We start from the raw sequence: 12,706 nt of genomic DNA on the forward strand, positions 1-12,706 counted from the left end.
CCCTAGCGGCCGCCTTGCGCACCGTCTTGCCTGGCCGCCGGAGCTGCCTGAGGGTGAACGGCAGTGGCTGGCGCGGGAAGTCCCTTTTCTGAGCCGTCTGCGGTCCCGCACGCTGCGGTTCCCCCTCCCTGGAGCTCAGAGGTGTCTTGCCCTGGCTGTCCCTCCCTGCAGCTTCCCAGGGACCCCACCGCGGCTGCGCGCCCCGCCCCGATTACCATGGAGACCGCTTGTACACAATTTTCCCTTCCCCTCCGCTCCATCCTAAGGGGGCCCCCCGCGGCGGGCGCCCCATGAACAGCGGGGCCCCAGAGACCCTGGCCTTGGGGAGAGTGAAATTCTTCGGCCGGCACCGCGGGGAGGTGAGGCCCAGCAGTGCCCCGACTCTGGGCTCCTGGTTCTGTGTAGTGGGGGTTCTAGAGTGCTCCCTGGGCTTCAGCTCAGGACGTTGAGTCTCGAATGGACTTTTTTAACCAAAGAGGGCTCAAAGTAGGGTCTAGACTCCAGCTCTGGGTTCCAGCTCCAGAATGAGCTCTGGGTTCTAAGCTCTGGTTCTAAAAAAGGCTCCAGAATCTGGACTCTGGCTTTTGAGGGCTACAGCTCCTGGCTGACTCCAGTGCTTTTGGGCTCAGGCTCTAACGTGAACTCAGGGCTGAGAGATTTTGAACTGTTCTCAGCTCCAGCTCTAGAATGGGCTCCTGGCTCTGGAGTTCCAGACTTTGGCTCCAGAGAAGGTTCCAGCCTGTGGCTTTAGGCTCAGGTTTTACAGGGCTCCAGAGAGGGTTCAGTGGGTCCTGGGCTCTAGGCTCTGGTTGTGGAGTGAGGCCTGAAGTCCACGCTGTTGGGGCAGTGTTTAGGGCTGGCCCAGGTGTCTGGGGTCAGGGATGAGCCTAGGTGTTTCTTGCCCCAGAACGGGACCACTTTTGTGCTCTGCTTTCAGGTCAACTCCTCCACTTTCTCCCCCGATGGCCGGATGCTGCTCACAGCCTCAGAGGATGGCTGTGTGTACGGCTGGGAGACTCACAGCGGGCAGCTGCTGTGGAGGCTGGGTGGCCACACAGGTGAGATTGGCAGCCTGGCTGGGGAGACAGTTGCCCACGGGTCTGCCTGGCATTTTGCAGAGCCTGCCACAATGCCCAATGATGGGCTGGGCTTGGGTGCAGGACAGCCAGGGCAGGCCTAGGGCAGGAGGACAAGGGCACAGGACACAGTACCTGGGGGTCTGACAGACCTGGATTCTGATCCTACTTTTTTCTTTTAAATTGTAGTAAAACATACACATAATATTTACAGTTTTAACCTTTTAAGTGTACAGTTCAGTAAAGTACCTTCATGCTATTGTGTACGCTATCTTGCAAAACTGAACCTCTGTCCCCAGTAAATAACTCCCCATTGCCCCTTCCCCACCCACCAACAACCACTGTTCTTTTTGTCTCTATGAATTTGACTTCTCCAGATATTGTATATAAGTGGAATCATACTGTATTTGTCTTTTAGTGACTGGCTTATTTCAGTTTGCATAATGTCCTCAAGGTTCAGCCATGTTGTACCTACCACTTTTTAAATTAAAAAAAATTTTTTAGGGGTGGGGCTTGCTATGTTAACTAGGCTGGTCTTGAACTCCAGGCCTCAACTGATCCTCCTGCGTTGCTGGGATTAGAGGCACAAGCCACTGTGCCCAGCTCCTACTTTTCTGACTGTGATTTTAGTTAAGTCCTGCCCCCTCTCTGAGCCATTTCTTCTGCTAGAGAATGAGGATAATAACTGCTACCCTGAGACAATCCAAGTGAAGTGCCCAGCCCCCAGCAAGAACCCAGTAGGTGTAACTATTACAATTATTATTGAGGGGACAAGAAAAAAAATCTGGCAATTACAGGACAGACCGATTAATGCTATTAATAGTGAAAGTGCAGGGGCTGGGAGCTCAAAGGAGGCAACCAACCAGGCTGGGTTGTTGGGAGTTTCTGGGAGGTGCCTGCGTTTGATTTGGGTATTGACGATTTTCCAGATGGGCAAATTGGGATGGAGTGTTCCCAGCTGGGAGCCCAGCCCCAGCCAAGGCATGGAAACCCAGGCATTTGCAGGTGGCTGGAGTTTGGGTGAGGGGAGGTGGGTGATGAGGCTGGAGGAATTAGCAGGAGCACCCTGCAAAGGACCAGGGTGGAGGGCAGTGCCCCATCCTGACTATAGCCACCCGCCCCAGGCCCTGTGAAGTTCTGCCGCTTCTCCCCGGACGGCCGCCTATTTGCCAGCACCTCTTGCGACTGCACCATCCGCCTGTGGGATGTAGCAGGAGCCAAGTGTCTGCGGGTCTTGAAGGGTGAGTGGGCCAGGAGGGACCCAGAGCTGAGCAGCCAGGCCTAAGCTCCTTTTCCAACCTTACTGCATAGTCTGTCACCTTCCCCCCTTCCTCAAACCCAGGCTGGTCCCTGCAGGTCACCAACGGAGTGTGGAGACGGTCAGCTTCAGCCCTGACTCGAGGCAGCTAGCTTCGGGTGGCTGGGACAAGCGTGTGATGCTCTGGGAGGTGCAGGTACGTGGACTGGCCGGAGCCCGCCCAAGTCTGGGATCTGGAGGATCCCCACAGTCCTGGCCTCCAGGCTCGAACCCTCTGTTGGTTCCCCAAGGCCCATGCACACATCAGGCATCCAAGACACCCCGCATCTGGCTGTAGCCACTTCTCCCGGCCTCCCTACACACAAGCCTTGTGCCTCAGCCTTTTGCACACTAGGTCCCCCCTGCCTGGACTGCCCTTCCTCACCTTCTGTCAAGGCCCAGATGGCCTCCCCACATGCCATGCTGTCACATGACCCAGGTAGCCTAGCAGGGAGCGCCTGGGTCTCACCCCTCTGAGTGGCTGCCCTCTGCCACCTCCCGAAGCTCAGGGTTCCGTCCTCTAGTCCGGCCAGATGCTGCGCCTCTTAGCTGGGCACCGTGACTCCGTCCAGAGCAGTGACTTCTCACCCAGCGGGGACTGCCTGGTGAGCCTCACCTCTGCCCTGCCCCAACTCTCCCCCTTGGGGCTGAGCAGCGGAAAGGGAATGGACTCCTGAGTGCAGTTTAGGCACCAGGAGGGTGGTCACTGCCTACAGGCCACCGGCTCCTGGGACTCCACCATACGCATCTGGGACCTGCGGGCAGGTACCCCAGCAGTCTTCCACCAAGAACTGGAGGGCCACAGTGGCAACATCAGCTGCCTGTGCTACTCAGCATCGGGCCTCCTGGTAAGCTAGGCTGGTCCCTTGCTGGCTGCAAGACCTGTAGAAAGGGCCACAGGCCATTTGGGGGCCAAGTGAGCTTGCAGGCCCCATACCCAGGGGATCAGAGCTGTCTGCTGTTCAGGCATCTGGCTCCTGGGACAAGACCATCCACCTCTGGAAGCCCATGACCAGCAGCCTCCTCGTCCAACTCAAAGGCCACATCACCTGGGTGAAGAGCATAGCCTTCTCCCCAGACGGGCAGCGGCTGGCCAGTGGTGGCTACTCCCACATGGTAAGCCCACCCACCAGAGCCCTCACCACTCAAATGCCCACATCCTCACCTGCCTAACAAGGGAGGCACGCCCCAGGTGCTGTCCTATGACCCAAGTAGCCTCAGGCAAGAGGAAACTCCTGCACTGAAATTTGTGTCAGACCCCAAGTGGAGCATTTCAAACAAACAAAAAACCCAGACCAAGATGCCAGACTGGCCTGGTGAGGCCTCCTGCCTCCCTCCCTCCCTCCCCTGTTTCCAGGTCAAAGTCTGGGATTGCAACACAGGAAAGTGCCTTGAGACCTTGAAGGTAAGGTTGTGGGGTAGCACCTAGGAGCCGTGGAAGTCCCTGCGCCCCCTGCCGGGGAAAGGTAGGACTTGCAACCAGAGCCCCATCTTGTGCTTCTGGCAGGGAGTCCTGGATGTGGCCCACGCCTGTGTCTTCACCCCAGACGGGAGACTCCTAGTGTCTGGAGCTGCTGATTAGATCAGATGTCAAGCACCCTGCATGGACAAATCACCCAGCGCCCTTCAAATGTACCACGGACAGCCCTGACCTACCAGGGCTACACAGGTGCAACCGTAACAGTGTCCAACAGGTCCCTGTGGCCAAGGCTGTCAAGGGCTCAGACCAGAGTAGCAAACAGCTTGGGCGGGAGGCTTGCCGGAAACCATTTGACACTTGGTGGCCATAAACCAGGGTCCTGCCAGCCTCAGCCCCCAATCCCCTCTCCAGCCGGGTCAGTGAAAATACCAAGCAATGTCAGCCAGTTTCGTGTTTTTATTGATGCCGAGAGACTCAGGCCTCAGGCCTTGACCGCATACTTCCGCAGTGGGTACAGCCGTTCCTTCCGCTGCTGCTTCTTGGTCTTCAGGTTCTCCTCGTGCTTGTTGAGCCGGCGGCGCATGGCACGTGTTTTCTTAGGCCGCAGATCCAGGGGCTTGTACTTCTTGCCCTGGGGGGCAGGCAGCAGAGGGATGTGAGGAGCTGCTGCAGTAGCTAAAGCAGCTTGGGAGGCCAGAACTACGGCGCTGGGAGGGGCACTAGCAAGATGCTGAGAAATGCCAGGTGAGAGGGAGCAGCTGGGATGGGAAGGCGATTTGCAGTGAGAACTTATAGGACATCCAGTCCCACAGTAAGGGGCTGCCAGCACAAGAATGCCAGTCGGCAGGTCATACACCAAACCCAAGGCTGGTGGGCTGTCCCCACTTTATTTAAGTCTCTTGACTTACTGGGCTGAGGTACCCAAATCTCAGCAAAGCTGGGGCAGAACTAGGACTAAGTCAGTGCTCCTTCCACTTGCCCAAGTCCCAGTCATGGAGTCAAAGTTGCAACACAATCTAGTAAGCATCATGTGGCACCACCAGGTCCTAGGGGTGGTTACTGTTATCTTGGCTTTAAGTCACACGAGAGTGTGTATGGGAGTTAAAGCCCTGGTCAATTAATCTGGAGGGTTTGTCAGGTGCTCCCTGTGATGACCCTGAGCCCCAGAGGAAGATCCGGCTTGGTCAAGGTCATCGTGCCATGAGGGGCAAGGCACGGCCCCCTTTCCTGCCTTGCTCCACTCACCTCACTCTTGGCCAGAGCTGTCACAGAGCCATCACCCGTCTCTTCTACCTTAGCTCCCATTCCTCCCCAGCAAGGGGTTCTAGACCACAGCAGCTCACTATTCTCTTTGTTCTGGAAAGGTCCCCTAGACCCTCTTCAGGACAAGGCTCTGTGCTGGGTGCTGGCTTAGCAACAAATCAGACCCACTCCCTGCTCAAGGGGTGCCCAACACAATAGGGGAGACTAAACAGGTAACAAATGGCCCCCCAGTGCAGAGGAAAAAGATTCTGGAAGCCCACAGCATGGAGGAGCAAGCGCACAGTAGATGTTTGAGGAAGTGGGGAGCCTCAGGCCACAAAGCCTCTGCACCATGCCCCAGAAGGTGGGCAGTGGAAAAGCAGCTGCTCAGGATGGTGAAGGCGAGCTCTGGAGGAGACTTGGAGGCACGACAGTCTTTGTCCCTCCACATCTGTTAGTACAGGCCAAGCCCTTGTCCTTTATAAATTTCCTAACCCCCTAGAGCTCTGCCGTCCAATGTAACAGCCACCAGCTACATGCAGCTGTTTTCATTAAAAATTCAGTTCTTCAGTCACTGAAGCCACATTAAGTGCTCAACAGCCACGTGGCCAGAGATTACAATTCCATCATCACAGAAAGTTCCATAGACCAAGAGGCGCCTGGTATAGGATGGGCACTCACTGGAGGGTCACAAAGACAATTCTTCCTTGTCACCACCTCAAAACCTGATGAAACCTTCAGACCCACTCCTCAGAAAAATGTTCTCACACACAAATGTGCACATATTCCGGTGGGGTGGCAGCCCCCCCTGCCCTGCATGCTAGTATTCCCTGGGCAGCTAGCCTAGCCACACTATGATTGCTTTTTTTTAATGTGTCAAATGTTCCAGCTATTCAAACATTAATTTCGATATTGATGCGAAGCCATTTTGCAAACATAATTAAAACCTGTAATCAGATGACTTTAATTAAGGGAGGTTGTCCTGGGTAATCTGGGTGGGTCTGAGCCAATCAGTTGAAAGCCTTAAAAAGCAGGACTGAGACTTCCTTGGAAAAGCTGCAACCTGTGTCACCAGCTCATGCCAGGCCCCACAATCACATAAACCAATTATTTGTAATAAATCAGATGTATGTGCACACACACAGTCTCCTACTCATTCTTGTTTGAACTCTGATAACACTGACGTTAAGAACAAGACCAGAAAATGGTTGTCCCTTGCCCAGACATGATTTGGAACCAAGGCCCATCACTCCACCGAGTGTAGATAATCCTAGGTAACAATCTCTAAGCCACAGGGCCCTCATCTGAAAAATGAGAACATCAGGTTTCTTGGCAGTGACTGACATATATACAGTTGAAACCTTTAAACACTTAATCCCATAAACTGCCCAAGCTCACTCAGCTGGGAAGGCTAGATTCAAACCCTAGTCTCCAGCTAGACTCCCAGCATGCCCCTGACTTATCTGCAGCCCCAAGTGCCACATGCCATGCAAGATGCTGGGAAAAGGGCAACCCAGCCACAAGCTGGGAAAGCTTTGGAGAGCCCAACCACTGCCAGCCCAATGCACCCCAGCAAGAAAACCTCTTTCTTATGCCCCCTGGCCAACTTGGCTTCCTGCAGCCAAATATACCCCACAGACGCACCTTGTAGAACTTCCTGAGGTTTTCTTTCTGTGTCTGGTTAATTACAGTGAGAACTCGGGCAATGGACTTGCGGACGACTCGGCTACAATACAAAATAGAGAAGTCAGTCAGTGAGGTGAGGCAGATCAGAAAAAGACCTTCAATCCCAAGCCAAAAATTTATCCCAAAAGCTGTAAGGACCCAACCAACGCCAATGTGAATGAACTGACACAAAGGATCATGCAACAAGCCAAGCAACCAGGCTGTCAAGAAATTGCAGGAGGCCGGGAGCGGTGGCTCATGCCTGTAATCCTAGCACTCTGGGAGGCCAAGGCGGGTGGATCGCTCGAGGTCAGGGGCCAGGAGTTCGAGACCAGCCTGAGCAAGAGCGAGACCCCGTCTCTACTAAAAAAAAAAAAAAAAAAAAAAATAGAAAGAAATTATCTGGACAACTAAAAATATATATAGAAAAAATTAGCTGGGCATGGTGGCGCATGCCTGTAGTCCCAGCTACTTGGGAGGCTGAGGCAGTAGGATTGCTTGAGCCCAGGAGTTTGAGGTTGCTGTGAGCTAGGCTGACGCCACGGCACTAACTCTAGCCTGGGCAACAAAGCAGAGACTCTGTCTCAAAAAAAAAAAAAAAGAAAAAAAGAAAAAAATAAAAGAAATTGCAGGAGAGGCCACTCAGGAGGGAGAGGCATTTGGGAAGCAGAAATGCTATCAGGGAAGGGGGGAACTGAAGCTAGGAGCAGGCTTGGGAGAAGTTAATTTGTAGTCATGTTAACTGTGAGATGTCAGCGGATGAGGGTGGGTCACCCAGTGGCTGACTGGACAACATGGTCTTCAGGATTCAGTGTGCAACTCTGCTCATGTGTTTCCCAACTTGTGCAATCCTCCCACCCTGCCCCACAAGGTTGTATGGGAGATGAGGGTATTCATTTTATATTAGAGGGCAAAACCTATGGAAAGCCCAGTGCCATGGCTCATGCCTGTAATCCCAGCTACTCAGGAGGACCAGGTAGGAGAAAAGCTTGAGGCCAGGAATTCAAGACCAGCCTGGGCAACACAGCGAGACCCCCATCTCTATAAAGTATTTAAAAATTAGGCCGGGCGCGGTGGCTCACGCCTGTAATCCTAGCTCTCTGGGAGGCCGAGGTGGGCGGATCGTTTGAGCTCAGGAGTTCGAGACCAGCCTGAGCAAGAGCGAGACCCCACCTCTAAAAATAGAAAGAAATTATATGGACAGCTAAAAATATATATAGAAAAAATTAGCCGGGCATGGTGGTGCATGCCTGTAGTCCCAGCTACTAGGGAGGCTGAGACAGGAGGATCGCTTGAGCCCAGGAGTTTGAGGTTGCTGTGAGCTAGGCTGACGCCACGGCACTCACTCTAGCCTGGGCAACAGAGTGAGACTCTGTCTCAAAAAAACAAAACAAAACAAAAAAAAAAAATTAGCCGGGCATGGTGGCAGGTGTCTGTAGTCCCAGCTACTTGGGAGGCTGAGGCACGAGGATTGCTTGAACCAAGCCCTGGAGTTTGAGGCTGCAGTGAGCTATGGTCACACCACTGCACCCCAGGCTGGGTGACAGAGTGACACCCTGTCTCAAAAAAACCTATGGGAGCTAAACCAATGCAGTGATCACACAGTATGTGGCAGAAATGAATTTGTGCCCAAGTCAACTAACTCCTAACCCATGTTCCCGACCCAATTTTCCTTGACCTTCATCCATGTAAGTCAAAAGTTACACTACAGCTCAAGTAAAGGATGAGGCACCCACCTAACAAGTGACGAAGGGTGAAGAAAAAAAATCAACTAAGTGCTGGTGGGGAGATGAAAAGAAAGGGTCCAGGTAGGCTTTGGGGCAGTATTAAGAGGGGTTCATAGGGACATCCAGTTCTTTCTCCAGGTAGAGAAACCGAGCAAGGACACCCCCAGATAGAAGGACCGCAGGGTCAAAGGCAAGTGAGAGAGTAAGCACACAGCAGGTTGTCCACGTGACCCAAGGATGCACTGAGTGTGCACCTGAACGGACAACTCCTTAAGCCAACTTCGAAAATCCAGACGCTCCCGATGCACACGAGCTCCTACCCCCAGAGGCCTGCGATCCGGCCGCCCGTCTCTTACATCTTGGAGAGTTTGGACGCCGCGCCGCCTGTCACTTTGGCGACACGAAGCTGGGACAGCTCCACTTTCAGGTCGTCCAGCTGTTTCAGCAACTCTTCCTTCTTCTTGCCGCGAAGGTCCCGAGCCTTAATCTTGGCCTGTGTGCGAGGAAGAGTCTGGGTTAGCCAGCCTGCGGGGCCGGCTCCCCTCCACCGGCGCCGTGGCCAGGCCCGGAAGGCGCGCGCCTCGCCCCCGGCGGCCCAGCGCCGCCCGCGCCCCTAGGCAGGGTAACTGAGGCGCCCAGGCCGGCTACCAGGTAGAGCCGCTACCCCCACTATGCAGACGCGAAAACGCAGGTCCCGGCCGCGCGCGTCTCCCTTGGCCCAAGCTCAGAAGAGAAGGCGGAAGGAGGGTTGTGGCGGCCCCGGGCCATTCTGCGCGGCGCCTCACGGCCCAGCTGACAGACGGGACCCCGGGGCTCAGCTCGCGCCCCCGGCTCCAGTCCCCGCACCCCACAGCGCATGGATGGCGTCCGATTTCCTCGCCCTCACCATTGCTACACGAACAGCAGCCACCGCCGCCGCCTGCTCCGAGGGAAAGAGGAAGAGGCGGGGCTAACCTCTGTAACTACTGCCGGGTGGCGGCGGACGCGACCAATGGCGCCGCAGGGGCGGGGAGCCTCGGCTCCGCCCCCGCCTCCCCCGAGGGACGCCGTGGTACGGCCTGTCCCGCCCCCTCCCGTGATGCCCGCCTTTTCCCCCAAAACAGGCTGGGCTGCTTAGGTCGGCATTACTCCTTGAGCCGCTCAGTTGGGGAAACCGAGGTCCAGGGTGGGTGGCAGCTTACCAGGATGGCACAGTAAGGCCTCGAATTCGTCCATTCAGTCATTTATTCGTTCACTCATTCATTCGAGAAGGCATGCAGATCTTCCAATCTGCGCTGTGCTGCTATGAGCTACACGCAGGTGGTCTTGGGGGTGCTGAGTAGATGACGGGGTGACGGTTTCCAAAGATGAATTTACGCGGCCCTGCCTTGGAGGAATTTAAAGTGCGAGGCAGGCGAGAGCAAGAGGGGCCAGATCAAACAGTTATAACCCAAATCCATAAAGGTTCTGGTGGAGGCAGCATGTGAAAAGGGCATTCATAGACTTTTAAACTTATTTTCAAACAGAGTCTCACTTTGTCGCCTGAGCTAGAGTGCAGTGGCGTCATCATAGCTCACTGCAGTCTAAAACTCCTGGGCTACAGTTGCATGCCACACGCCCAGCTAATTTTTCTATTTTTGTAGAGACTGGATCTTGCTCTTTCTCAGGCTAGTCTCGACTTCCTGGCCTCAAGCGATCCTCCTGCCTTGGCCTCCCAAAGTTCTAGGATTACAGGCATTAGCCATGGCACCCAGCCCATAGCCTTTTTTTAAAGTGAACCAGAACAGGTTTCAAATTCTTGTTGTTGCCAGGTACCAGTTGAGATTTTTGGCAAATATCTTCTCCTCTCTTGAGTCTCAGTTTTCTCACCTATGAGAGGGGGCATTTATGAGGATTAGAGAAGATACATGTAACTCATTTAGCATAAGACCTGATGCATACATTATAATTGCTCAAATATTCAGCATTAATACTCTCAGTGGAACAAACACTTGATTAAATGGGAAGTTAAATGGGAATTCACAAAGCAGGGAAGGTGTTTAGGCATTTTGAATGGGCAGTTCCATTGTTGCCCCAACTAGCGTACATTAATCTTAATTGGCACTCCAGTGTTACTCCATTGCCATTAGCAAAGACATACAACCTCTTAGAGATCTGGTTAAATCCAAGTTGTCCTCTTGTTGCTGTCAGGTTTCACCTCCTCCAGGGAACCTTCTTCCATCCACTTATAGATAGCAACCTCCCCTTGTGTCCCAAGCCCTCTGTACAATCCTCTCTTTAGCCCCAATCATACTGAGTTAAAATTATACATTCATGTGTCTATTTCCACAGCCAATCTGGAAGTTCCCTGGGAACAGAACCATGGCTGACACCCGATTTGGTTTTTCTAGTCTCTAGTACATGAATGCTTGCTGGATGAATTAATGAGCCTTGCTCCAGACCACGGTGAGGCAGGCTTCCAGGAGATAGGGGGATATGGGAAAAAGAGTAAAGAAGAGGGCAATCTTGGCATGTCACTCATAAATGAAGGTCTAATGATACACGGGGGCTTTGCTGTCCTAGTTCCCAAATGCTTATAGTTCTATCAGAGTTAAGGACTGTGTACATTTTTTTTTGAACTTGAAGCCATTTGTGACTCCTGTTTTTCTTATATACCCTATCTAATCCACCAGCAAATCCTGTGGGCTCTACTTTCAAAATATACCCAACCTGTTCCCATCACCCTTATTGGCACCTGCCTGGCTTGAGCTACCATTGCCCGTCCCTTGGATAGTTGGTGTCACCTTCTAAATCACCTACTTTGGCTCTCATTCCTAGCTGTGTTCTCAATACAGCTGCTAGAGGGCCCCTTTTCAAACTTAAGTCAGAAGCCAGATCATGTTCACTTCTCTGATTTTCAGGGCTGTCCCATCTGAGTTAAGACTGAATCCCTTCCTCAGCCTACAGAGTCCTACACCATCCCCAAACTCTCATCTTATCTCTTATTTCTTCTACTCTACTATGACCTTGCTGTTTCTGGAATATATCAAGCCCACCCAGCCTCTGAGCATTTGCTTGGCTCCCTCCTTCATGTTCTTCAGGTCCCTGTTCAGTGTTAGCTGCTATGGGACACCCCCTTTGACCACTTTATCTAAGGTACCTCTAGGCACTGCGTGATTGATTTTTCTTTCTTTCACACTCAGTCATCCCTGACATAGTACAAAGCGGATTTTTAAATTGTCTTCCTGACTGAAATGGAAGCACATGACCACGAGCTGGGACATTATTACATTCACCAGCTTATTTGGGGGCTGTTTCCTTCCTTGTAAAATGGGCATTTCTGGTTTAAAGTTCCTTCTGACCAGGATGTTCTGGGGATACAGATTTCTGTGTTCTCGTGGCTTTCCTGGCTCACACATATTTCTTCCCGGGTATGGAGCTGAAATGTAGGTGGGCTTTGCCTGTTTCCAGGACCCTTCAGACTTTTATTCAGCACCTGTTTCAACTATGGGAGTCTGTACCTTTAGCCCCCAAGATTAGGTTGCATCATAGTCTGGCGATATTTTCTTTGATGTGTAGACAGTTCAATGAGAAGTATGCAAAGCAATAAAAATGAGATACATTTCAAATACTGATTTTTATTAAAAAGAGGACTATTATATGAAAATAGTTGTCATACTATTATATGAAAAGACCCATTTTACCCTAAGGCTAAGGCCAATTAACAGAATCCCTCAAGCAATAATCCAGGCACCTAATCCTGGCACCCCAGAGTCGTCCTTGACTGCCCTAACACCCTCTCCCTCCATCTCAGATTTTGAGAATTCTGTTTCCTACCAAGAAATGCCTCTCCAGCCAGGCCTGACTTCTCAGCCCCCAGTACCTCACCCTTCCTGCGAAGATAGTGGCCACAAAGTCATCTCCCTCTCCTGGCCCCCCATCCGCCAGACCAAAATGACTGCCACACACACGGGACCGCCGCACCTTCAAGTCAAAACGTCTTCAGCGTCTTGTCAGCCCCGTCTCCCACTTTTTTTAACAATAGCGTCACTTCTGTGCACAGGGCAGAGACAACCTCCTCTGGCTCAGGGTGATGGCATTCAAGACCTCAAGACTTAGCATCTCCCCGTTACTCCTCGGGGCATAAGAGCTCCTACTCATCCCTCACGCATCAGCTCGAAGGTTTCTTCTCCAAGAAGCCTGCCTACCACTTGAGAAGCGGAGCCGGGAGCCTTCTCCTGGGGACCCGGTGCTCCCCAAGTCTGGACAGTGGTCACCCCTTGAGTCCGGGCCTGTGCCCGCGCCAGCCCCTACTGGGGAT

At 52.8% G+C, this 12,706-nt stretch overlaps 2 protein-coding genes across 2 annotated transcripts; one reads left to right on the forward strand and one right to left on the reverse strand.

Annotated features, from left to right (window-relative positions):
- The first annotated feature begins 264 nt into the window (after positions 1-264).
- On the forward strand, positions 265-3,955 carry WDR38 (WD repeat domain 38). The gene is made up of 9 exons (XM_069474656.1): positions 265-359; positions 938-1,058; positions 2,201-2,317; positions 2,433-2,530; positions 2,898-2,978; positions 3,090-3,221; positions 3,340-3,489; positions 3,731-3,778; positions 3,881-3,955. Exons 1-9 carry the CDS (start codon positions 291-293, stop codon positions 3,953-3,955), a joined length of 891 nt encoding a protein of 296 aa, XP_069330757.1. The 5' UTR covers positions 265-290.
- Positions 3,956-4,229: 274 nt separating this feature from the next.
- Positions 4,230-9,369, reverse strand: RPL35 (ribosomal protein L35). The gene is made up of 4 exons (XM_069474657.1): positions 9,314-9,369; positions 8,784-8,920; positions 6,680-6,761; positions 4,230-4,424 (listed from the first exon to the last, which is right to left on the reverse strand). Exons 1-4 carry the CDS (start codon positions 9,314-9,316, stop codon positions 4,275-4,277), a joined length of 372 nt encoding a protein of 123 aa, XP_069330758.1. The 5' UTR covers positions 9,317-9,369; the 3' UTR covers positions 4,230-4,274.
- Positions 9,370-12,706: the final 3,337 nt, after the last annotated feature.

Source organism: Eulemur rufifrons, chromosome 7 (assembly GCF_041146395.1).
Source record: "Eulemur rufifrons isolate Redbay chromosome 7, OSU_ERuf_1, whole genome shotgun sequence".
NCBI classification, from domain to species: domain Eukaryota; kingdom Metazoa; phylum Chordata; class Mammalia; order Primates; family Lemuridae; genus Eulemur; species Eulemur rufifrons.